This window comes from Neomonachus schauinslandi, chromosome 8 (genome assembly GCF_002201575.2).
Source record: "Neomonachus schauinslandi chromosome 8, ASM220157v2, whole genome shotgun sequence".
Classification (NCBI taxonomy): domain Eukaryota; kingdom Metazoa; phylum Chordata; class Mammalia; order Carnivora; family Phocidae; genus Neomonachus; species Neomonachus schauinslandi.
Window position 1 is genome coordinate 16,803,346 of NC_058410.1, and position 26,908 is coordinate 16,830,253.

General features: G+C 40.6%; 1 protein-coding gene across 1 annotated transcript in view; it reads left to right on the top strand.

Annotated features, from left to right (window-relative positions):
- The first annotated feature begins 304 nt into the window (after positions 1 to 304).
- Positions 305 to 26,908, top strand: part of KATNA1 (katanin catalytic subunit A1) — a 33,736-nt gene continuing 7,132 nt past the window's right edge. Inside the window, exons 1-6 of the mRNA XM_021693133.1 lie at positions 305 to 586; positions 10,061 to 10,235; positions 13,005 to 13,162; positions 19,352 to 19,532; positions 25,164 to 25,285; positions 26,760 to 26,865. Coding sequence (XP_021548808.1) covers positions 10,074 to 10,235; positions 13,005 to 13,162; positions 19,352 to 19,532; positions 25,164 to 25,285; positions 26,760 to 26,865 — 729 coding nt within the window. The 5' untranslated portion in view covers positions 305 to 586; positions 10,061 to 10,073. The remainder of the gene's footprint in view (positions 587 to 10,060; positions 10,236 to 13,004; positions 13,163 to 19,351; positions 19,533 to 25,163; positions 25,286 to 26,759; positions 26,866 to 26,908) is intronic.

Below are 26,908 nucleotides of genomic sequence, written 5' to 3' on the forward strand. Positions count from 1 at the left end.
AGTCGAATTCTGCGTATTTGGATTTGTCATGAACAAATTTTTGGCCCTTGACTCTCACCTGTAAAATAGACACTCTGACTTTCTAATCTCTGAGGAGTGTGGTAAAAATCAAATGGGAGGAAAAGTGAGCGAGAACTTTGGAAAAAGTTACCAAGGTACGATACGTGATAATAATTTAAATCCCTACCATCCCTCTTCTCTGCCCCGACCGCCGCCAAGCGGCGGTGCGGACTGCGCAGGCGCGTCCCAGCCAACCCCGCCCAGCTCCCCGCCCGGTGCCTGGCGCCCGGCGCGCGCACGCCTCCCGGCGTCCTCGCTCCCGGGGCGTCGCCCCGCGTGCGCTGGAATCGCCGAGGCCAGCCCCAGCACCGGAAGTGACCCTGACGGGTTTGCCTTCAAATTCTCGGCGAGCTGAAGCAGCAGTGGGGGCTGGTGACGGTTGGCCACTGCCGTCCTGGGGCCGTGAGTACGGAGCAGAGTGGTTGGGGCTGGGCAGGGCCCTACTTCCTAGCCGCCCTGAGCCACGCACGGCTGTTCCCCTCCGCCTGGCGGTGGGCGGTTTCCCAAGGATCCTCCGCAGCCACAGGTGAGTGTTCACGCTCCGGGGAACCCCGGCCCCCGTGGCCAGCTTGGCGAGATTCGGGGCCGGCAATGAGAGCCGTCTGCGTATCCTGCCATGAGCCTGCCCTTGCCTGCGCCGAGGTCTTAGGTCCTCGCTGTTGTCGCTGACACCTGTAGCTCAGGTGACGGGTCCCCTACCTGAGGAATCCTGTCCAGCCTGGGACTTTCGGGGGTTCCTGGCGATCCTCTTTCTAGGCCTGTGTCATTAGAGAAGTCTCTGGTCGGAAAAACACATCTCTCTTTATTTCTTCGCTTTTTTGAGCAGTTCTCTCCCGAATTCGTCCACGCCCCCGCCCCATATTCTCACCCCTGAAAAACCTCGAAAGCCTTGAAATGGGATGCAGCTTCTTTTCTTACATTTTGTTAGGTAGGTGTGATATTGTTGAGGGTGTTTCTTTATTCTGGTGCTGGGCGTCCTCTGGGAGGTTTTTGGCCCTTTTGGTTTAGAGTTGGTACCTTTTAAATATATGTATCCCTCGAAACATTTGTTTCATATCGTATAGTATATGGTGACGAAGTTAGAGATAAACGTGGATCCTTAAGTACCTTACAGTGGATAGTCTCAGCCCTTATTTAATCAAAAATAATTTTTTCTTTTGACTGCGAAGTGCCATTTTATATCAGTTACTAAATTCCAACAGCACAACTTTGCATCCTTCTCTCTTGAAAGCATTCATTTATGTGTTCCTCTTTGAAATCAGACCTTTAGTTACTGCTGAAAACATTCCTAATGTTTTAGAATCTTTGCCACAATGATAGAACACCACGGTGTCAAGAAGATTCTTGTAAAGTTCACAGGACTAAATGTCTCAATGTGCAGCCCTATTGTCTTTTCCAAAGGAGATGATTTTTGTAATCAGTGAGTTCTCACACAGGAATCGAGTCAGAACTCTTTATTTTGTATTTCTATTACTATTACTGTATCATGCTTTAAAAAAAAAGGCAGTGCTGATCAATTTCCAACATTCCTAGACTGTGGAAAGCTATGTAAAGCTCCTCTATGGCTTTGGTTGTTCAAGAAGCTTTTACATTTTACAGATTCAGTACTTGGCATATTATAGAACAGATTCTGCATTTTATTTTGAAAGTGGTGTCCCAGTTCTGACAAATACTAAGAATTAGAGAATCTTGTAAAATTTGCTGTACTAACAGCATTGTTGAATTTCTGTTTACAACAATGGTTTAGGTTTTTCTTTTTAGGTACATGATTGGTTAAAAAGATAATATATCAAATCAATGTGGTCAATGTTGATTATATGATAAATAGATTTTGCTTGTAGTGTTTACTGATATGGCTTGAACATGGATTTTGAATTACATTTTACTTGTTATATTCACTGATTTATTTTTGTTTTGTTCAGGGTAAACAAAGTTTACCAAATACAGATATATGTATTCTTTTTTTTCCTGAGCAGGCATTCTTTTGATAACTTTCTCATGCTTCTTGAGAATTTATTATACAGTGATTATAAAGGTAAGAAGAATGTATTCCATGCTGTAATTGGTCATGGTTCACTCATTTATTGTATGTATTTATAATCATTAGTGACTGACTGTAAATTAGCATTATGGTTGTTTTCGTATCCCAGAGATGAACATTCTGAACACTGCTTAACAGTGTATTGTCACTTTTAAAGTTACACTCCATTTATTGAAATGCCTTCAAGAAAGTGTATGATTGAGGTTCATCTGTTTTTGTTTTAGGACATCAGTTTTACAGATAAGTGTTTTTAACATAGGTGTTGATTGCCTGTGCTTAATACTATGGTATGCTTGTTTCCTCCTCCTAAGTGAAGAAAATACACCTAGGATAGATCAAATGATGTCCCTTCTACTAAACTTCAAGGATTTAAAGGCTTAATTCTTATTTTTGTCTTCAGTGCAATTCCTTGCAACTGAGTAGGTGCTCTGTAAATACTTCTTGAATGAATGACCTATGCACATTACAGTAAAAACTGAAATATTAGTGGAACCCAGTCTAACTCCTTAAAAAATTAAGTGGATATGATATCCTTTTTAGGTGTGGAATAGGGAAGGCCCCATATTGGGAGAGCGTAGGAATCTTAGAACCTCAGATGTTTGGATCTATTGCCTATTCTTTTTCTGTCTCTTTAATCACTTCTTTTCCTTAATTCTGGAGGAGAAAAAGACACCCTAAGTCTCTTTGTAGAGATTCCACACCACAGCAACTATTAAGCTTGCTAGAAATTTTGCTGTAATATTTTTTATTGTCTAAAGTTTTTGACTCTTACTTGAATTAAAATTTCGTGTTGCACCTTACTTAGCTTAAAAAAATTGATTTAGTCATTAGTGAAAATGAATATATAAGCTGTGTAAGCAAAACATTGGTTCTACAGGATAATGTAAAGGAAATGCTTGCTGTGAGATAAAGTAGGCATCACATATGGTTATTTTTCTCTTTAGTAATCTGTCTAATCAAGAATCTGAGTTTTTGGGCAATATCATGTTTATAAGTGTTCTATTAATTGAACCAGTAGATGCCTTTTACTGTTATGGTGGTTAAAATTTGACTATAGGCTTTTCTCCAATATATTCATTTCTTCAAAAATTGCCAGATATTATGCCAGGTAGACCTCATTTTTGTACTCCTGCAGTGTAGTTTTAGCAATGATAAGAATATATTCTTGAAAATTGGAGTCTCGTAAATTTGCAGTGTTGATACTCATTTGAAAAGAAAGCTGTCTTAGAGACTACTACTAGAAGAATAGGAAAATTTATTTCTGTCTCACATTTAGTCAACTAAGGGTATTTTGATACTATTTTTCAGTAAACACATTGTTTCTTTGATAATCAAAAATTTTTCAGGTCATTTTTCAGGTGGCCTTGGATTGACTTTATATTTCTTTTTGTTAGAAAATGTCAATTCATTGGATGCTAAGGAATTTTATCTGACTAGAAAGAAGTATTCGTAACATAGAACCTTCAAAGAAGGCCTGGAGTGAACTCTATGCATTGTGGGACATTGAATCATGATCCTTAAAAAAAAGTAGGGGGGACACCTATATATCAGTAGCGACTTGATTTAGATTTTTTTTAGTAGAGGGGATGGGAAGAAAGATCTGGAGGGAGTCAGTTGAGGAAAAGAGGAAGAGAAGGGAGAAGACAACAGAGTCTTGCTATCCAGGCTCATCTAGATACACTGTATACTGGCAGCACCTGACCCCAGCTGTACTCTTCTAACATTGTTTCCCAGACTAGGTGTCACTATAGGGCATTTAGAGCCTTGGGGCAGAAGCAGTCACAGTTCTGGTAGGGATGAGTTGAGGATCAAGGAATGTGAGAGTGCTGAGTGAGGGTCAGGAACTAGACAAAGATAAGAAATCTTAGTAGTTCAAACAAAAACCTGGCATTCTTCATTCAAAGATTGTTTGAATATTTGCTGTGTGCCAGGCATGGTTCCAGGTGCTGGGGGTTTATCAGTAGATAACAGGGAGCCATGCTCCCTGGCCATGGAGCTTTTATTAAGATGGAATATTATCAGTGGTCATGACTCCATGGAATCACTATGTAGGTCATGGGTTTTTTTTCTTTTGGACCTCAAATGCTCAATCTTGAGTAACTTACAAACCTCAGTTCATAGCTGTATTGCTTCATAACAAATTACTCTAAAACTTAGTGGCTGGAAACAACAAACATTTCTCTCAGTTTCTTTGGTCAGGCTGTGGGCTTGGCATAGCTGGGTGCTTGTGATTCACGGTCTTTCACAGGCTGTAATCAAGTTATCAGTCAGGGCTGCAGTCGTCTGAGGACTCAACTGAGGAAGGATAGGCTTCCAGGCTCCCTCACTTGGTTATGGCAGGATTCAGCTCCTCTGGACTCTTGGATTGACTGCCTCAGTTCCTCACTGGCTTTTGGCCTGGAGCCTCGCTCAGTTCTTTGCCACGTGAGCCTCTGCACAGGCAGCTTAGAGCAGACCAGCAAGAGGCAGTCTAATCTCAGAAATGACATTCTGTTATTTTTGCATATTCTGTTTGTTACAAATTCACATTCAAGTGAAGGTGATGTCACAAGGGTATGGAAACGAGGGGACAGAGGCTACTGAGAGCCATCTTAGAGGCTGTCTCTAATTGTATATTGATAGAAGACCCTTCTTCTGTAGTATTTATTGTTTCTTCCTTACCCTTCATCCTCTTTCTCCACTTATATTTCTGTATCTTAATCCTCCAAGGCACTCTAATATATTTAATGTGTTTTTGGATGTGTGTATATCCCTGACAAAAGAGTGTTTTGTATAGCATATGTATTTTTTTAATTTATAAAATGGTATTGTAATCTAGATCTTGTTCTGTATCTAAGGCTTTTTTTTTTTTTTTTTTTTACCCAACCCTGTTTTTCGATGATCTGTGCATGTTGCTATTTGTAAATTTTGTTAATTGCTTCCATCTTTTTCATGGTATTCCAGAGTATGCATCCAGCACATTTTCTTTTCTTTTCTTTTTTTTTTAAGATTTTATTTATTTATTTGACAGGGGGAGAGAGAGAGCAAGCATAAGCAGTGGGGGAATGGCAGAGGGAGAGGGAGAAGCAGACTCCCCACCGAGCAGGGAGCCCAATGCAGGGCTTGATCCCAGGACCCTGAGATCATGACCTGAGCCAAAGGCAGAGGTTCAACTGACTGAGCCACCCAGGCACCCCTCCAGCACATTTTCTTACCCCTTTCTCTAGCAGGGACTAGATTGATTACCTCCAACTCCTTCATTTCTCAAACAGTTCTGTCATTAACATCCCAAAACAAGTCTCTGTGGATCTGTGTGAGACTTTCTCTGGAATATTTACAGAAGAGTGGGATTGCTGGGTCATAGGATATATGCATATGCAACTTCTCTAAGGACTGCCAGATTGCTCTCCAAAATAACTATACCAGTTTATGTCTACAAATTGTATGTGAGGGTTTCCTTTTTCCCAAATCCTTGCCAAGACTTAGTATTATTGGAGTTACTAATTTGTTTTTAATCTGGTGAATGTATAAGAGGGTCTCTGATTGCTTTCATTTGCATTTATCTGTGAATAGTATCTGTACTTTTAGCCATTTGGCTTTTCTTTTTCTTGAATTGTCCTTTATGCTCTTTACTTGTTTCTATATGAAGTCCTTTTGTCCATTAGTATGGGGAATTATAAGGATGGATTTTCTGATCTTAAATTATCCTTGCATTCCTGCAGTAAATCTTTTTTTTTTTTTTTTTAAGATTTATTCATTTATCCTAGAGAGGACAGGGGAGGGGCAAGGGAGGGAGAGGACCCCAGGCAGACTCCCTGCGGAGCTCAGGAGCTCACCCCAGCATCCCCAGATCATGACCTGAGCTGTGAAACCAAGAGGTGGACACTCAACCTACTGAGCCACCTAGGCACCCCTCTGCAGTAAATATTCTTGATCAGAGAGAGTGTGTGTGTCCTTTGAAAAATTTAGCTCCTATTTTGGATTTCCACATCTATATGTTCATAAGCAAAACGGGCTTTATATTGTTCTTATTCAATTTAAATTGAGGTGAGCCCAGCCTCCTAAAAAGAGTTGGTCAGTTTTTCCCTTGTTTTCTCAGTCAACTTTTATGTGATTAGAATTACTTTCTGTTTAGAAGGTAGGTAGAACCCACCTATAAAAAATCCTCTGGACCTGAAGCCTTTTAAAGGTAGAGGTCTTTCATTAAAACTCCATTTTCTAAGAAATAAGAGAAGAAAAATTTTTAAAGGAGAAAAAAATTTCCGGCACCTGGCGGCTCAGTTGGTTAAGTGTGTGCCTTCAGCTCAGGTCATGATCCTAGAGTCCCAGGATCCTACATACATACAGAGTCCCAGAGTCCTATACCAGGCTCCCCGCTCAGCGGGAAGTCTTCTCCTTCTGATCCTTCCCCCCTCATTGTCTCTCTCATATAAGTAAATAAAATCTTAAAAAAAAAAAATTTTATCTTTTTTTTTTTTTTAAGATTTTATTTATTTGACAGCATAAGCAGGGGGAGCGGCAGGCAGAAGGAGAAGAAGCAGGACCCCTTCGGAACAGGGAACCTGATGCGATGCGATGCAGGGCTTGATTCTGGGCTTGATCCTGGGACCCCAGGGTCATGACCTGAGCCAAAGGCAGTCGCTTAACCCAATGAGCCACCCAGGTGCCCCCAAAATTTCATTTTCTTTCAACTCAGATCCGTCTAGTTATTTTCTCTTTTTCATTCTGTTTTGTTTATTTGCATGTTCTTTTTTTTTTTTTTTAAGATTTTATTTATTTTTGACAGAGACAGCGAGAGAGGGAACACAAGTGGGGGAGTGGGGGAGGGAGAAGCAGGCTTCCCTCGGAGCAGGGAGGCCAATGTGGGGTTCAGTCCCAGTTCCCTGGAGTCATGACCTGAGCCGAAGGCAGACGCTGAGCCACCCAGGCGTCCCTGCATGTTCTTTTTTCTTTTCCTTTATCAGTTTTGCCAAGATTTGTTTCTCAATTTTTAAATGACCCATAGTTTGATTTTTTAAGTCTTTTCCAGTGTTTTGGGGTTTTCTTTCTCTTTTCTTTCTTTTTGTAAGATTTTATTTGTAAATAATCTCCACACCCAACGTGGGGCTTGAAAGCACATCCCTGAGATCAAGAGTCAAATGCTACACCAACTGAGCCAGCCAGGTGCCCTTTAGTTTTTATTTAAATTTGGCCCTTTAGCTCCTCCCTTCTTGTGCTTTTCAGTCTGCTTTGTTAGTCTTTTTCTAGCTTCCTGAATTGACAGCTTAGCTCAATTATTACCACGCTTTCTTATGGTGGCGGGGTGTGGTGAATCTGCAGTCATCTTCAACCACCCCTCATCGCTTCCTGATGTCCCGATTGTGTGCCATAAGGGATTCTCAGCCTGGGAACTGATCTTCCTAAGAACTGTGTTTCTCAGTTGTTCCCATCTAGCCTAACCTGAGTGGGAGAGTGGCAGCAGGAGACCACTCACAAGAGCTGTCCTGTTGACCTCTGTTTTTATCAGCTCCCCACTCTGTCCAGGCCTGGCTTTGCCGTGATGTATCCTGCTATCTCCATCAGGGACTGGGCTTGCACTGCTGCTTCTCTGTCCTGCAGTGGAAAGTGTGGGGAGGGTGAGCAAGGTTGGCAGGACAACAGACCTCAGAAAAGGCACAGTTAGAAACTCTAACCTGGCCCTATTTCCCTCTGAGCTGCCTTGTACTTTCCGACACACTAGGACCCAAATCACCATCTATTATGTCAGTGTTTTTCTGAACTTTATATTCAGTTCAAGGATCCATCAACCTTCTACGAATCAACTGTGGCTCTTCTAGGATTGGTTTTCTGGAAGGGGGCCAGTCGCTATCTTGGCTTCCTGGCTTGCCTTGTACTTAGGAATTGAACCTGATACTGAGATTCAAGATGTTTGGGTTTAAAGATCATAATAAATATACATGACATGTATTAATCAAACCTAACTGGGTAGAGGTGCAGCAGTTGTACCTTTAGCTGGTTAGAAATGAGAACTGCCAAGGACTGGCCGAGAACAGAAGCCTGAGGCTGTTGGTGTGATTTTGACATCTCTGCTTCTCCATTGAGGTTGTGATCCCATCTTCTCTAATCTCTGTCCTGAGGAGCATAGTACCCTCCCTCTTCTGCTCTGGTATGGATAGCAGTGCTGGTTTGTAACTCTTCTGCCCGCCAGCATTTCCCATTAATCTTGATTTATGCAGTCCTCTAATTCTGGGTTGTCTGAATATGATTACCTTCTCTTGTCTATTTGTAGACAATCTTTTGTCTGTTTGGTAGAAAATCTTTTTGGTCCTGTGTGTAACACATACTGTTAGATATTCCTGGTTGTCCTGCTCTGTGTGCCAGCTAAACAATCTACATTAAATTAAACTCAGGAAGTTTGCTTGGCATGCTTTTTCACAGAAAACCTCCTCCCTGAATGAAGGATTTAAATAATAAAAAACATAAGAGCCATAGTGGTCTCTATGGGACTTAAACTCTGTTGCATCACTTGACCTTAACCATAGGTGGGGTGAAGGAGGGAGGTGTCAAAAACCACAGTTTTAGGAAATGCCTCTGGCTAGATTAAATTAAGCTAGGTAGAGAGGTCCCCACGTTGAAGTTTTCTCTGTTCATCTATGAGATACATCTGTTTGAATATCCCACTGACAAACAAAAGGAGTAAAAAAAAATGATCCTTAATTTTTCCTTCATGCATCTATCTCTTCTCAGCTTTCCTGTGATCTTTTCACGATTCCTTCATTTTTTAGTTCCACCACCTTGAAACTTCATATTAACTGAGCATTTCTTTCACCAGGTGTTTCAAATTTCTTTTTATTTTGAAAGCCACAACCCTAACTTATTGCTCTCTCAAAAATATGCAGATCTTTCAGACTTTCAACTACACCATGCTATGTACAGTTAATAAATAATAGTAATTGTCAACATCAATAGAGCTGACATTTATCAAGTGCCTACTTCTGATGCTTTATATCCACATCCATATATCCATATCCTACTAATACAAAGACTGTGTTTGGTTCTCATATATAGCAAGTTCCAGGGAAGATGTAGTTAGCATTTATTGACATGCTATTATTTGCCAAGTAGTATGCTCGGTACTTTAAATAGTCATTTATTCCTTGTAGTGCAAGTCTTGGAAGTAGTTACTATCTCAGTTTTACATATTGAAAAACCGAAGCTTAGAAAAGTTAAGGGACTTGACCAGGGTGGCAGAATTATAATTCTAACCAAGAATTTCTTACTTTGAAACGCATGTGCTTTCTGCTGTTCCACACTGCCTTCCAAAAACTGTATCTGACATGGTGCATTTGTTCTTCAGATGCTCAGTAAGACTTGTGTGTCATGGGGCGCCTAGGTGGCTCAGTCGTTAAGCGTCTGCCTTCGGCTCAGGTCATGATCCCAGGGTCCTGGGATCGAGCCCCGCATCGGGCTCTCTGCTCAGTGGGAAGCCTGCTTCTCCCTCCCCCACTCCCCCTGCTTGTGTTCCCTCTCTCGCTGTGTCTCTGTCAAAAAATAAATAAAATCTTAAAAAAAAAAAGATTTGTGTGTCATGCACTGAGCATACAGTCTCATACCTTTCAGATATAAATCCTGCTCTCCAGGTAGAGATAAGATGCATATAGATGAGTAACTATAATTCAGAGTAGACAGGTGCCTTGAGTGAAAGGTCCAGGTAAAGCGCCAGGGGGTTTTAGAAGGGGGAGAGTTTATTTTAGACTGAGAAGTTCAGAGGGTAGACATGCTGGGAGAACTGCCCTCTGAGCTGGGTGGGGTTTGCTTGTGGGAACCAAGAACTTTCTTTGAAGGAGGAGAAAATGCTTGAGCAAATGGAGATGGAAAGTGCAGTGTGTGTGATTGTGAGCTTCTTGAAGGAGCCCCGCAAAGTATACTTTAGAGAAGGTCTTTGTATACTTATTTTTAGGAGACATATAATATTTCTTTCTTTTCTTTTTTTTTTTTTAGCTTACGATTGAGCATGAGTCTTGTTATGATTAGTGAGAATGTAAAATTGGCCCGTGAGTATGCGCTGCTGGGCAACTATGACTCTGCGATGGTGTATTATCAGGGCGTTCTTGACCAGATGAACAAGTATCTGTACTCGGTCAAAGATACCTATCTCCAGCAGAAATGGCAACAGGTGAGACTTGTGCTGCTGTGTGTTTAGTGGTTTCAGTACTCAGAAGACTTAAAGAGATCGTCACTGTCCTTTGCAGTTACACGTGAAGAGTGTATAACCATACACGTTACGTGGATTTGTATATAATGTTACTTGAAATTTGATTTGTTATATTAGTAATAGTCCATATTCACTGTCATCAGTAATTTGAGTTCTCAGTTTTAGTTGTTGGAATCTAATAGATTAAAAAAAATGGTTTTGACATATTTTTCTATATCACATTTTTTTACCTGTTAAAATCAGAATTGACTTTATTAAGCCATTATTGAAACTGCAGATGACAGCTGAATCTCATGGCTACAGTATTTTCTGTAGAATATTCTAAAGCAGACCATATTTGAATCCCATATGAGGAATGTTAGTCACTGGGGACCAGTACAAATTTACAGATGGAAAGTGTAGAACTTACAAGTCCACTTGAAGGTGGCATTTCTAACAAGTTTCAGCTACATCACAGAAGAAAGAAATGTTACAGAATTTGGGGCACCTGGGTGGTTCAGCCATTAAGTGTCTGCTTTCGGCTCAGGTCATGGTCCCAGGGTCCTGGGATCGAGCCCCGCATTGGGCTCCCTGCTCCATGGGAAGCCTGCTTCTCCCTTTCCCACTCCTGGTTGTGTTCCCACTCTCGCTGTCAAATAAATATATAAAATCCTTTAAAAAAAAAAAGTTACAGAATTTAATAGTCTTTTTGAGCTGTTCTTCTCGGTAGAACGTTATCCCACAGATTCTGCTAAACTGTTTTTTTTGATAGTATTCCATTTTTATACTTAATTTCTTTGAGAGAAATATCCTACCTCTTTGAACTTAAACCTTTTTCCTTAATCTGCCTCTGCATATCCCTTACATTACCAGAAGAGGAAAGTATTTTATTTCATAAAGAGTCTTAAATTTGTCACTGAAAGATTTATGTTCATTGGCTGGAGACTTTTTTTTTTTTAAAGATTTTATTTATTTATTTGAGAGAGAGAGAGAATGAGAGACAGAGAGCACGAGAGGGAAGAGGGCAGAGGGAGAAGCAGACCCCCTGCTGAGCAGGGAGCCCGATGTGGGACTCAATCCCGGGACTCCAGGATCATGACCTGAGCCGAAGGTAGTCGCTTAACCAACTGAGCCACCCAGGCGCCCTCATTGGCTGGAGACTTTTTTTTCAAGTAGGCTACACACCCATCATGGAGCCCAAGGTGGGGCTTGAACTCACAACCTGAGATCAAAACCTGAGCTGAGATCAAGAGTTGGACACTTAACTGACTGAGCCACTCAGGCGCCCCTGTGGGCTGGAGACTTTTATTTTAAAAGTCTAAGCTTTTTTTTTTTCTTTTTCTTTTTTTTTTTTTTTTTTAAAGATTTTATTTATTTATTTGACAGACAGCGAGAGAGGGAACACAAGCAGGGGGAGTGGGAGAGGGAGAAGCAGGCTTCCTGCCGAGCAGGGAGCCCGATGCGGGGCTCGATCCCAGGACCCTGGGATCATGACCTGAGCCGAAGGCAGACGCTTAACGACTGAGCCACCCAGGCGCCCCTAAGCTTTTTTTTCTTTAAGATTTATTTATTTATTTGAGGCAGGGGGTGGGCAGGAGGGAGAGGGGCAGAGGGAGAAAGAGAATCTCAAGCAGACTCCCTGCTGAATGCCTGGGTGGCTTAGTTGGAGCCAGACGTGGGGTTCAATCTCACAGCCCTGAGATCATGACCTGAGCCAAAATCCAGAGCCTGACGCTCAACCAACTAAGCCACCCAGGCACCCCTGTTAATTTATTTTTAGAGAGTAGAGTGCACACATGAGCAGGGGAGGGGGGGCAGAGGAAGAGGGGAAGCAGACTCCCTGCTGAGCACAGAGCCCAACACAGGGCTCTATCCCACAACATGAGATCATGACCTGAGCCAAAACCGAGAGAGTGGGACACAACTGACTGAGTCACCCAGGCACCCCAAAAGTCTACGCTTTTCTTGTAAAGATACTTAAATCATTTAGTTTTAAAACCAAACATTACCAACTTTTTTTCAATATTTTATATATATTATTTATAAATTGAGTCAAGAATGCTTAAAAAAAATCTTGGCTATATGTGATTTGGGCCATTTGTCATATGAAGCCATATTTTTCAAACTGTGGGTTTCAGTCCATTAATGATCTATGAAATTAGTGCATTCTCATCACCATTTTTTTTTTATTTAAAGATTTTATTTATTTGACAGAGAGAGACACAGTGAGAGAGGGAACACAAGCAGGGGGAGTGGGAGAGGGAGAAGCAGGCTCTCCGCCGAGCAGAGCCCGATGCGGGGCTCAATCCCAGGACCCTGAGATCATGACCTGAGCCGAAGGCAGACGCTTAACGACTGAGCCACCCAGGCGCCCCTCTCATCACCATTTTAAAAGTCCAGTAACATAGCATAAAAAACATCGAAGAAGCAATTTACAAAAGGATTATTTTTATCAAAAGTTCCGAAAAGAAAGTTAAAGCTAACTTCAATATATTATGCAGTTTGAATACGAACCGTAAGTTAGTAACATGGTTTAATTGGTCAGAATATTTAATTCATTTTCTCTTGCAATTGAAAACAAAAATTTAATGAACCATCCTTAAAATTTCAGCAATATTTTGGCGTGATTTATGGGATAACTGATGTCAAACTAGAAGTTTCCAACATCTCTAATAAATCGCCCTGGTTTAATCTTGGCAGTGATTTATTGGTTACCGATATTTAAAGAGCCATGTTCTCCTTTGAAACCAGGTTTGGCAGGAAATAAATGTGGAAGCTAAACATGTTAAGGATATTATGAAAACACTGGAGAGCTTTAAGCTAGACAACACTCCACTGAAAGCTGCACAACATGAGCTTCCAGCCTCTGAAGGAGAAGTCTGGTCCTTGCCTGTACCTGTTGAACGAAGGTAAGTCGAGACCTTTTAAGAAACAGATTAGCCCAGGAAACTAATAGCTTTGGCTATATCTAGAAGCGCTGGGTGGCCGAGAGACAGGAATGGGAGGTTTTTTACTGAATACCTTTTAGAACTCTTATGTTGTATATCATGTAACTATGACCCATATTGATAAATTAAACTTAGGTGGAAATAACCCAAAAATATGCTTTTGTGAATGAGCTTACAGTAGTGGAGACAACATTATCTTATAGAAGGAGCTGGGAATTGAAATATCTGAGCTCTCGATCTCTCTTTGCCACTATCTGTAGTTTTGGAAAAAATATGTAACCTTTTGGGCGCCAGGGTGGCTCAGTTGCTAAGAGTCTGCCTTCATCTCAGGTCATGATCCCAGTGTCCTGGGATCGAACTCGCATCGGGCTCCCTGCTCAGTGGGAAGCCTGCATCTCCCTCTCCCACTCCCGCTGTGTTTCCACTCTCGCTGTCTCTATCAAATAAATAAAATCTTGGGCGCCTGGGTGGCTCAGTTGGTTAAGCGACTGCCTTCGGCTCAGGTCATGATCCTGGAGTCCCTGGATCGAGTCCCACATCGGGCTCCCTGCTCGGCGGGGAGTCTGCTTCTCCCTCTGACCCTCCCCCCTCTCATGTGCTTGCTCTCTCTCATTCTCTCTCTCTCAAATAAATAAATAAAATCTTTAAAAAAAAAAAATAAATAAATAAATAAAATCTTAAAAAAAAAAGTAACCTCTCTAGGCTTCAGATTTTTCTAACGTAAAGTGAGGGAGTTAGATTAAAACACTGGTTCTCAAACAGGCTATCACAGAATACTGCTGTTCATCAAAATTGTTAAAATGAAAAATGGGCTTTTTAATTCACAGGAAGAAAAGGATAAAATGTTCTCTGTTTTAAGGTTTTTGTTTTTTTTTTTAAAGATTTATTTATTTGAGAGAGAGCATGAGAGGGGAGAGGGTCAGAGGGAGAAGCAGACTCCCTGCTGAGCAGGGAGCCCGATGCGGGACTCGATCCCAGGACTCAATCCTAGGACTCCGGGATCATGACCTGAGCTGAAGGCAGTCGCTTAACCAACTGAGCCAACCAGACCACCCATATTTTAGGTTTGTCTTCGGCACTTTTTCCCTCCGCTTCCTATTACCTGGAGCTGGCAAATGAACAATTAGTGAAAGTGATATTTACTGAAATTCTCTACACAGCCAGTAGTGCTTAGTTTCACTGCATATTTTTTACTGACAGGGATCAGATGGATGTTACTTGTCTATTCCACTCACGTAATAGATTTCCTAGTTTGTATTGTGGACTTAAACATGTGAGTGTATAATAGCATTCTACAAAAAACACTGACTTGCAGGTCCTTTGCCCCCTAATCAGTTTGAGAACCTTGCACTAAGGAAGACATTGTTCAGGTGTTTTTCAGTTTCACATTGTCATTTGTAACTCTCAATTCTTTTTTTTTTTTTTTAAAGATTTTACTTATTTATTTGAGAGGGAGAGAGTTAGCGAGAGCAGAAACACAAGCAGGGGGAGCGGGAGAGGGAGAAGCAATTCCCTGCTGAGCAGGGAACCCGATGCGGGGCTCGATCCCAGGACCCTGAGATCATGACCTGAGCCAAAGGCAGACGCTTAACCGACTGAGCCAGCCAGACGCCCCTGTAACTCTCAATTCTTGATTGTATTTTATGATAGGTGCTAGATGTTGAGTGCTCATGTGTCCTAAGCACATTAGAGGCTACACATGTTATTTCATTTATTCACAGTTAGCCTTTCAAATAAGTCATGTGTTCTTTATATTTCAGATAAGATAGTTTGATGTACAGTGAAGCTAGGTAACTTTCCCCCATTATCATAAAGCTAATAACTGGTGGAGCTAGAATTTCAACACAGATATATTTGATTACAAAGCTGGCATTCTCTGCCATACCAGTTATTCTCAAACTCTAGTATACCTAAAGATCTCTTGGGGCACTTATTAAAATGTGGATTCAGGGTTTCCACTCCCAGAGAGTCTGACACAACACAGGCATACCTAGGAGATATTGTAGGTTCAGGTCCAGACCACCACAATAAAGTATCACAGTAAACAAAGTCAAGTAAGTATTTTGGTTTCCCAGTGTGCACATAGAAGTTATTTACACTATACTGTAATCTATTAAGTGTATAATAGGATTATGTCTAAAAAACACGGTTTTTAATTGAAAAATACTTTATTCCTTTTTTTTTTTTAAAGATTTTATTTATTTATTTGACAGAAAGACAGCAAGAGAGGGAACACAAGCAGAGGGAGTGGGAGAGGGAGAAGCAGGCTTCCCGCCGAGCAGGGAGCCGGATGCGGGGCTCGATCCCAGGACTCTGGGATCATGACCTGAGCCAAAGGCAGACACTTAACGACTGAGCCACCCAGGTGCCCCAGAAATTTATGTCTTTATTTCTCACAGTTCTGGAGGCTAAAGGTCCAAGATCAAGGTGCTAGCTAGTTTGGTTCCTGAGGACTCTTCCAAACAGACAGCCTTGTCTCTGTCTTTGGGAATAATCAAGCTCCCTGGTGTCTCTCACAAGAACAAAGTCCTCAGATCAAGGCCTTATTTAACTTTATTTCATTTATTTATTTATTTTTAAGTAGGCTCCATGCCCAACATGGGGCTTGAACTCACCACCCAAGATCAAGAGTCACATGCTTTACTGACTGAGCCATCCAGGTGCCCCTAACTTTAAGTACTCCCTTACTCTAAATGGTCTCACTGGGGATGAGGGATTTAACATAATGAATTTTGGGGCACACAAACATTCAGTCCATAACAGCCCTGTAACTCCTTTCTCACTTATTGGTAAGAACTTTCCGATGAATACATGTGCCCAATGAAAATTTAGTTCATCTCAAATTTAATGAGTTATTTGGTCACCTCAATCTAACAAGCAGAGGCAGGAGGATTCTCTCTTGGGAGTGGTAGGAAATTGAATTACATGAGCCTCTTCATCTAGGAAATTCTATGATGATGAGTCCTAGTTTCCGTTCTGATTGCTTTTTGCTTTCTTCAGTATCTTTTTCTGTCCCTTATCTTAAATGCCTTGGATGGATCACTATTAACTGTAAAGTTCTCCTCTTTGACTTTCTTTGCTGCGTCTTTGCTTATTCCTGTAGTTTATTTTACTTGCTTCCTCAACTAGATAGCCCTCAAAACTTTTTATGTTTTGTTAGTCTTCATTTGTACTCATGCTTATGAGAACCTACTCTTTGTTGAACTGTTGGTGATTCTAACCTTGTCATCAGCTAGATTTTAGTCCCATTTAAAGAACAGATTCAGTCTCCTCTATGGTCATGCACAGAAATGTTTGTACAAGGAGGTTCACTGAGCCTTTTAGAGCAAAGATTAGAAATAGCTTCAAAGCTATTAAATGTGATTATTTAAAAATGTCTTTTAAAAGCCATTTAGCATCCCTCAGATATCTCATCTCACAATAAAACCCAAAGTTTTCATCATATCCTTCAACAGCACATGCAGTCCGGTTCCACACTACCTCTAGAACCTGAGTTCTTTTTTTTTTTTTTTTTTTTAAGATTTTATTCATTTATTTGAGACAGAGAGAATGAAAGACAGAGAGCATGAGAGGGAGGAGGGTCAGAGGGAGAAGCAGACTCCCCGCCGAGCAGGGAGCCCGATGCGGGACTCGATCCCGGGACTCCAGGATCATGACCTGAGCCGAAGGCAGTCGCTTAACCGACTGAGCCACCCAGGCGCCCTAGAACCTGAGTTCTTACAATTCTCTTCCTCCTCAAGCAAGTGAAACACACAGATACTTCAGTTCTTTGCACTTGCCTTTCCTTCAGCTCAGATGTTTGATGACTTGTTCTCTCGTTTCCTTCAGGTCTCACCTTAAATGTTACCTCAGAAAGGCCATCTCCAACCACCCTACCTGAAATACCCCCGCTCCCCCAATGGGAGCTCCTACCCTTCTTTATTTTTCTAGACTGCACATAACATCATATGATGTACTGTTTATGTCTTCATTGAGGCCTCCTCTCCACACACATATATACACACACGGATGTAAGTCCCTAAGGGTAAAGGTTTTATTAAACTTACTTGAAATTTTTTTATCCCCAGTGCATAGAATAATCAATAATAATATTTCAGTAAATTAGTTTTTGGAGAAATGAATACCTAACAGTAAGAAGTGGATAAAATGTGGCATATTTTACATGTAACTGCCATCTAGTCATTAAAAGCCATTTATGAGGTAATGATACAGGAAATGCCTTATGATAGGATCAGAGATAAATATGAATGCATGTGTATATAACAGTTCCAGTTCTGTTTAAATGAAAGACAGCTACAAGAAAATAGACTAATATGTTAAGTGGCTAACTCTGGGTAATGGGGTTACAGGTGACTTCTATTCTTATACTTGATTATATCTCAGTGTCTGTTTTATATTATTTTTCTAGTAAGAGGGGAATACATATTTTAAAAGAATATCTCTACTTGGCTATCCAGATGTCTAAATCGAAAATGAAACCCCCATCATTCCTTTTTGTCTTTATCATTCTGCCAAATCCTCATTATTTTTTTTTTTAAGATTTTATTTTTATTTTATTTTTTTAAGATTTTATTTATTTGACAGAGAGAGAGATAGCGAGAGCAAGAACACAAGCAGGGGGAGTGGGAGTGGGAGAAGCAGGCTCCCTGCTGAGCAAGGAGACCGATGTGGGGCTCGATCCCAGGATCCTGGGATCATGACCTGAGCCGAAGGCAGACTCTTAATGACTGAGCCACCCAGGTGCCCCAAGATTTTATTTATTTATTTGACAGGAGAGCAGGCGAGCACAAGCAGGGGAAGCGGCAGAGGGAGAAGCAAGCCCCCCGTCGATCAGTGAGCCCATGCGGGGCTCAATCCCAGAACCCTGGGTTCGTGACCTGAGCCGAAGGCAGTCGCTTAACCGACTGAGCCACCCAGGCGCCCCCCAGATCCTCATTCTCAACTTCCCATGTCTAGGAGTATCTTTTTTGATAGTGTATCTCTCGGACTTCCATTGCTCATTGCCTTAGGCCAGGCACTCATCTCAGGCCTCCATAACATTTGTAACCTGCAAATATCCCCCGGCTTTCTGTTTCCTTTATTGGTGTATCTTACTCAGCACTGGCCCCATCTTTCTAAAACCTTTGCAGCAGCAGTTAGCTAAAAGCTAAGCCTCTTGAACTAGTATTGAGATTTTCTACTTACCGAACCACCTTCTCTGTCCAGTACCCTCCCTGACTGCTCACCATTGTCTATAGTTAGTGTCTTTATAAACCTTTACGTAGATGAAGCTCATTTTGATTTTTTTGCTTTTCTACACTGATTTTCTTGTCTGCAGTTATACCCTCTTGTTTAGTTCATCTCCTGTGTTTCCAGGCCCAGTTTATTTTCTGTCCTCTAGAGGTTGTAGCACTTGGTCTCTTTTACATTTTCTGGCATACTTGCCTAGTTTTACATACCTTTTTCTTAACTATACTTGAGGTATTTGAAGATAGGCCTCTTTTACCTTTTTTATTTTTCACTTTAATGGCCCCAGCCAAGTCGAGGAGCCTGAGAAATATTTGAGAGGTCTGAGTCCTGCCGCAGAAATAAAGATGACATGAGGTGATGTGTGTAAACGTAAAGCGCTCTACATCACTTCTTGTGACTGTCCTCAGCCAGTGGTTATGTCAGTGTTTTAAGCGGGAAAATGATTTAATTTTATTAATTAAAATATGAGAACTATGATATATTCTAAATAAAATAGTTTCAGCTTGCACATGTACCAGTGGATAAATGTGAATCCTGTACCTGTGCTGTGTTCTGGTTCTTTTGATAAAACTCTCTTTGATAATTGCTGTCTTTTCAGTTTCTAAGAATCAGACTAAGTTGTCATTCATCCTTGATGTACACCAGTGATTTCCTCTCAAAAGAGAGGTGATGATCACTTGCCTTCTATTATTCTACCATATAACCGTATTGCAGTCCATTCTTCTCGTTAAATCACCACAGACCGCTGTGTCAGATATAAACAGCAGATCTTAGATTTCAGTGACTCGTTCATTCAGTGCTATCTTGTGTTCCGTTATTGCCTCTTTAGTTCATAGACTCTAACTTACACATGATATGTGTACGTCTGTTTTTGGACCACCTCCAGTTCATTATGATTTTCATGATCTTGTGTCTAATTAGACCCTCACCGGGACCTAGAAAACGCCAGTCTCCTCAGTACAATGACCCTAAGCCACACGGTAACCGTCCAAGTACAACCATCAGAGTTCACCGTTCATCTGCACACAATCTTCACAACGACAGAGGGAAAGCTGTTCGTTGTCGGGAAAAGAAAGAACAGAGTAAAGGAAGAGAGGAAAAGGTAAATGTTATTGGTTTTCATAAATGAAATATTTATTAACCATAAAAATGAAGACTGTATAAATTTTAATAATTTTTAGTCATTGAAACGACCAGACTGTATTAGAACCTTAGTCATATTCCACCTAGACTGGGATTTTTCCCACTCACTATTAAACAGATATTTTGGAGTATTTTTTGTATCTTTATATCTTGAAATAATTCCAGACTTGCAGACAGGTTGCAAGAACAGTATAAATTTACCCAGTTTTACCAATTATTAATATTTTGCCCCTTTTGCTTTATCTTCTACTTTCTATATACATTTTTTTCCTGCAGCATTGAGAGTAAATTGTAGATATCATGCCCTTTTACCCTTAAATACTTTAGAGTGTATTTCCTAGGTACTTGGACATTCTTTTACATAAACACAATACAGTTGTCAAAAGCCATACATTTTACAGTGATACAGTGTTGTATCAATCCATAGACCCTCATAAAATTCAGCTAGTTATCCCAGTGCTGACATACGTAGCTCATTGTGCCCCCGTGCCAGGACGCAGTAGGGAAGTGTACATTACATTTGGTTGTCATGTTTCTTTCATCTCTTTAATGTGAAAACTTTCTCAGCCTTTCTCTTTTTTGGTCTTTGGTATTTTTGAAGAGTACAGGCCAGTTGTTTTGTAGAATGCCTCTCAGTTTGGGCTTTTCTGATGTTTCCTCGTGATTAGATTAAGGGTATGCATTTTGGGCAGGAATACCATGGAAGGGAAGTCTTGTTCTTCACAGTGTATAAGAAGGAGACACAGGATGTTTATTGGTTCTGTGACTTGTGATAAATTGGAGTGCTTCGTTAGGGTGGTGTCTGCCTGGGCTTTCCACTATAAAGTTACTCTTTCTCCCTTTATATTAATTTGGGGGGGAGATACCTTGAGACTGTAAATATCCTATTTCTCATCAAAATTTTATCTACTTGTTTTAGCATTCAGTGATGCTTGCCTAAATCAGTTATTCCTGGAGCAGTTAAAAAATCATGATTTTCTAATGCTATTATTTCTTCTACATTAATTGGCATCCTGCTGTAAGGAAAAACTTCATCTCTTTCTCTTTATTTAATGTTATCAGTATGGAGTCATGGATTCTTATTTGATTCAGTGAATTATAATCTGTTGCTATCTTTTTGATGCTTAAATTGTTTAAGATTTGAGGGGTGACCTTTGAAACTAGATCACTATGTCTTTTTTGACATGTACTCATCATTCTCTGAGTACCTCCTCATTTTCTGGCACAGTAGTAATCAACAAATCAGTTGTCCAAGAGATTTTAAATTAATATGATCTTGCTGATAAGGCAGGAGAATATAAAGCTTTTCAAAAATATAGCATGACGATTAAGAGCATGGGCTTTAGATACAGGTAGACCTGCGTTGAAGCACCAACTCTGCTCTGTGTTACCATAAGCCGTTTGGTCTTCCTAAGTTTTATTTCCTCATATATAGAATTATTTTAACACCTGTCTCCTAGAGTTTTCGTAGGATAAGTGCAATAATCTTTTCTGGCCCCCAGCACATACTTCGTGAGTGTTAGCTGTTACTATTTCCCACACATTCCAGGTAACTGAGATTTTACTGTATTTACTGTTGCTTAAATAGTTTTATTATTGCATTTTTTCAAAAGTTTAATGAGATATTTTCAGATGTTGGCGACTACATTGAAAATGCTTCTTAAAGGATACAATGCAAAAGTAGAAATATTGGGTTAAAATCAAGACAAAAATAAATCCCTTAAAAGGAAACTCACTTAAGAAAAAAGTTCTTGTTTATCAGTGAAAGTATTTTAGCCTTCAGTTTTAAAACGTATAGTGTTTCCACCACTCTTTGGTTCTCTATTGTTTCAAGAAAGAGTAAGAGAAGAAAGTATACTAAATAAACATAAGATTAGCTGCAATAAGAGGAGGTCTTATCTGTGTCTCTGCTTAGTGTAGACTGCTTAATTGCTAAAATCCTCAGGACTTTGAGCGAGGGGTATAGGACAGCCAGAGAACAAATGTATAAAATAGGTTTTCTCCCTGAGTCAGCTAGTGTGTCTTGAAAATATGTACCCATTGTTGAGAAATTGTACTTGGGGAGACCAGATTAATATATTTCAGGTAATTATAGAATAATTAGATGCTTAACAGTGGTAGTAACTGATGACTACAAAGAACAGAATTCTTTTTTTTTTCTCTTTTTTTATGTTATGTTAATCACCATACATTACATCATTAGTTTTTGATGTAGTGTTCCATGATTCATTATTTGCATATAACACCCAGTGCTCCATGCAGTATGTGCCCTCTTTCATACCCATCACTGGGCTAACCCGTCCCCCCACTCCCCTCCCCTCTAGAACCCTCAGTTTGTTTTCAGAGTCCATAGTCTCTCATGGTTCATCTCCCCCTCTGATTTCCCCGCCTTCATTTTTCCCTTCCTACTATCTTCTTCTTTTTTTTAACATATAATGTATTATTTGTTTCAGAGGTACATGTCTGTGATTCAACAGTCTTAAACAATTCACAGCGCTCACCATAGCACATACCCTCCCCAATGTCTATCACCCAGCCGCCCCATCCCTCCCACCCCCCACCACTCCAGCAACCCTCAGTTTGTTTCCTGAGATTAAGGATTTGGATTTTGGGTTTATAATGTTGCCAGCTTTTACAATAACTGGTTTTAAACCTGGGTATTTATCTCCTGGGTAATTGGTTCATCTTTAGCATTATTTTGAGCACAAGAAGGAGGCGTGTTCTTTTTAGCCCTTCTCCTGCTCTGTTTCACCTACTAGTAGTTGTTAGCATTTTTACTCAGAGCAGGTTATTGAATCAATATGTGCTTCAAAGAAATGGTACTATTTCAGCTAATTAAATAAAATCCTATCAAAAACGTCAACACTTGAAATTCCATAGCTCCCTTTGGCTGACCTATTATTTGTTTCTCCTTTCTGCCTAGCTTAAATTCATTTTGCTTTGTCTACAGACATCCCTTCAGCACTGTGTTCTGTGGGAGGAAAGAAAACAACTAGAAAGTGCTTTTCTATCTGTGTCTTCCTAGGCTCACAGTGTGAGTTCCCACTATCAGGGACAGTGTCTTCTTTCTGTCCCCCACAGCTGCTAGCACAGAATGGGTTCTTGGTAAATATTTGTGAATGAATAACAGCTGCATAAATACTTAAAGATAACCATCTCTTTCTTTCTTTCCTTCCTTCCTTCCTGCTTTTCTTTTCTTTTTTCTTTTCTTTCTTAAAATTTACTTATTTGACAGAGAGCACAAGTAGGCAAAGCGGCAGGCAGAGGGAGAGGAAGGGAAGCAGGCTCCTTGCTGAGGAGGGAGTCCCACACGGGGCTCGATCCCAGGACCCTGGGATCATGACCCAAGCTGGAGGCAGATGCTTAACTGACTGAGCCACCCAGCTGCCCCTTATTTACTTTTTAAAAGTTTTTGGGTTTTTTTTTAAAATATTTATTTATTTGATAGAGAGACAGCAAGAGAGGGAACACAAGCAGGGGGAGTGGGAGAGGGAAAAGCAGGCTTCCCACTAAGCAGGGAGCCCGATGTGGGGCTTGATTCCAGGTCCCTGGGATCGTGACCTGAGCCAAAGGCAGACACTTAACCGACTGAGCCACCCAGGCGCCTCTGTAGGTCATTCTTGACATTAATAATAGGTGTTGTCTGTTTTTTTCATTTTCAGTGTTGCTAGAGGTTTGTCATTTTCATTCACGTTTTCAAGGAACTAGTTCTTTGTTTTATTGTTTACCGACTGAGCCACCCAGGCGCCCCTTATTTATTTATTTTTTTAAAGTTGTAGGGTTTTTTGTTTGTTTTTTGTTTTTAAGTAATGTCTACACCCAACATGGGGCTTGAACTCATGACCCTGAGATCAAAAGTCTCATGCTCTTCTGTCTGAGCCAGCCAGGTGCCCCAACCTTCTCCTAAAGGCTGCACAATACCTTCCTTGAATTTTTTATGTTCGCATTGGATAGTGAATATGTATATTGTAAGACAGACGCTTTTTTGACCATCTAGTTTAAGACTTTGAATATATAAATATTGGTTAAGCATAGATGTTAATACCTACTTTAGATAGCACCACTGACAAATCATGTATGGGCAAAACAATGTTAATGAGACAGGGTAAGAATTCTAGTACAAGACCAAGTAAATGACTGTTTACCCTAATGCAGAGCTTCATAAATTTTCTTGCCTTATAAAATTCATGAGTGTCTGTATGTTTTCACAGCACCTCAAGGACCAAAAGAATACCCGTCCATTGGTGAAGAAGTTAGGTTCAGACAACTTTGCTGTGTCCTAACAGCGCATGTTGGGCACTGCTCAGTTTCTCAGACTTTGGAGGCAGAGTGGATATTTCACTCTGATTCCTCTTTCACCTTGATTTTTCCCACTATTTCTTTTATCACAGAAACTGCCAGAAACCCAGCTTCACAAAAATATGGCATCATTGAAAGGAATGTAACAGGGTTTTTTGTTTTGTTTTGTTTTAAAGATTTTATTTATTTATTTGACAGAGAGAAACACAGCGAGAGAGGGAACACAGCAGGGGGAATGGGAGAGGGAGAAGCAGGCTTCCTGCTGAACAGGGAGCCCGATGTGGGGCTCGATCCCAGGACCCTGGGATCATGACCTAAGCTGAAGGCAGACGCTTAACGACTGAGCCACCCAGACGTCTGCCCAGGAATGTAGCAGTTTTAATGTAGAAACGGAACTACCTGGAGCTGGTAATTCACCCAGTGTTCAACAGATAATGCTGGGTTTCACTAAAAAATGTAAAATACCCTGCAGTGCTCTGTCAGTTTGCCGTCGTATCCTGGAGTACTTTAGTACAGGGCTTTGGAACTGTGGTCCTAAAGGTTGCCGTCACAGAGGGTGGGAGGGATTTGCACCGGGGAACTGAGAAGTCTCTTTTGCAGTGGGGTGGGAACAGTGAAAAAAGGAAAATTTTAGGAGCATTGATGAGGGCTGGGTAGGTAGTTAAGAGTGAGCCGTAGATGGGACGCCTGGGTGGCTCAGTCGGTTAAGTGTCTGACTCTTGGTTTTGGCTCAGGTTGCAACCTCGGGGTTGTGAGATGGAGCCCTGCATGGGACTCTGTGCTCAGCGTCAAGTTTGCTTGAGATTCTTTGCCTTTCCCTCTGCTCTTCCCTCAACTCAACGTGCGTACTCTCTCTCTCGCTCTCAAATAAATTAATTAAATCTTTAAAAAACAAAAAAAGTGAGCTGTAATCTTAGCTACATAAACCATCTGTCTTTAACCTTATCTCCTCTAAAGTTTTGAGATAAATGCCACACATATCTGATATTCACCAGTAACCACAGTTCATCTCAGTGTTGATTTTTTTGATTCTCACCAATTCGTATGCATAATATTTTTGTTTTTCTTTAACCCCTTTGTTATACTTTTTATGTAAAAGTAAAAGTTGAATATGAATCTGTAATAACTCATTCTGATGTTGGTATAGAACAATGACTTTAATAGTCTTTGACTCTCTCATTACTTGTACTATTATATTAGCTCTTCTAAAAATATCACTGGAGTCCAGTCTGTGTTTCTGAGTATAATCTTTGGGTCAATCAGAAGCTCTTGTGTTTTTCTCCCGATGTAGAACAAATCACCTGCTGCAGTTACCGACCCAGAGACAAGTAAATTTGATAGTACTGGATATGATAAGGACTTAGTAGAAGCTTTGGAAAGAGATATAATTTCTCAGAATCCCAATGTTCGATGGTAAGTTATATCATAACAAGATAATTGGGTGTTGATAATGCTTTTAGGAAAAGCAAAGGGAACCATTACTTTTTTAGTAAATGCACTGAAGATCAGTCCTTGGAGATGGAACGAGAGTGCATGCAATGTGAACCCAGGACTTGGTTCAGGCTATACCAAATTTTTGTCTGAGCTTTTTATTTAATAAAGTAACAAATGATACATAAGTTTCTATTAAATAAAAAAAATCTTCTAAAGATCACAGAAATTTCATCTTCTTTTGGGGACATCCTCTAATGGTGAAATGGCAGGGATTCTTACACATGTGCATTGTTTGCTTTTGGTTTTTGTTCTTATGTAAGCTCTGTGCTTGAAGTGGGGCTTGAACTCACAACCCCGACCAAGATCAGGAGTTGCAGTGCTCTGTTGACTGAGCCAATCAGGTGCCCCATTGTTGCTTGTTATCTATAGTTTATCCCATGGATGTTGCTTGTATTTTCTGACTTTGAGCAGTGATTCTCAACTTGACTTATTATATCTAATCGAAGAACTGTAATTATCACTCTGAGTTCTAAAAGCTCCCTTTCAAAAAAAAATTAAAAAAATAAGAGGCCCCCTTTCTCACAAAGGTACATTCTGTTAAATATTTTTCATTAAAATCTTAACGATTTTTAGGGGCGCCTGGGTGGCTCAGTCGTTAAGCGTCTGCCTTCGGCTCAGGTCATGATCCTAGGGTCCTGGGATCGAGCCCCGCATTGGGCTCCCTGCTCAGTGGGAAGCCTGCTTCTCCCTCTCCCACTCCCCCTGCTTGTGTTCCCTCTCTCACTGTGTCTCTCTCTGTCAAAAAAAAAAAAACAAAAAAAAAACCTTTGAAAAAAAAATCTTAACGATTTTTAGGTATGCTTTTGGGGATATTTTAAAAATATTTTTTGGTATTTGGTACTTACACAGTGAACATATATTTTCATGAAAATGCCACATATGCCAGTAATAGTAATAGCAGTAAGAGTTTTCTAGTGGTTGGTGATGACTTCATAGTAGTCTCTATGATACTCTGTCCTTGGTGTCTATCTCTTAATAGGGTTGGGGGCAAAGCAGCAAGACTGTAGCCTTGTCTCTGCTTTATGCCCTTTTTGGTACTTTTTTTTTTTTTTAATGGGCTCATTGTTTTTAAATCATGGAGTTTATGGGATGAGCATCACAGGGGCAGGAATTTAAAATGAGACGGCATGATAAATACTTGGGTGCCTATAGACCAGTGGTCTCATTCACCAAGTTGGAAATCATTATTGCCAAGAATTGAAGATTCCGATTGTGCTCCATGTAGACTGGCTGGTGTGGCAGGCCTCATCACAGTGTGCCGGCTCACCGCGCCCAGGCAGGGGCTTCGCAGTCTGGTGGCAGTGTAAGCCATGCTGCTTTGGTTTGTAAGGATGCCTGCATACAGTTAAATATGTCATCTGAGAGGGTACTGATGAAATATCTCCTCTTTCAGGGATGATATTGCTGACTTAGTAGAAGCTAAAAAGTTGCTTAAGGAAGCTGTGGTGTTACCAATGTGGATGCCAGAATTCTTTAAGGGCATTAGGAGACCATGGAAAGTAAGTTTATTGTTGTTAATGGTGTTGTCAAAGTGAATGGCAA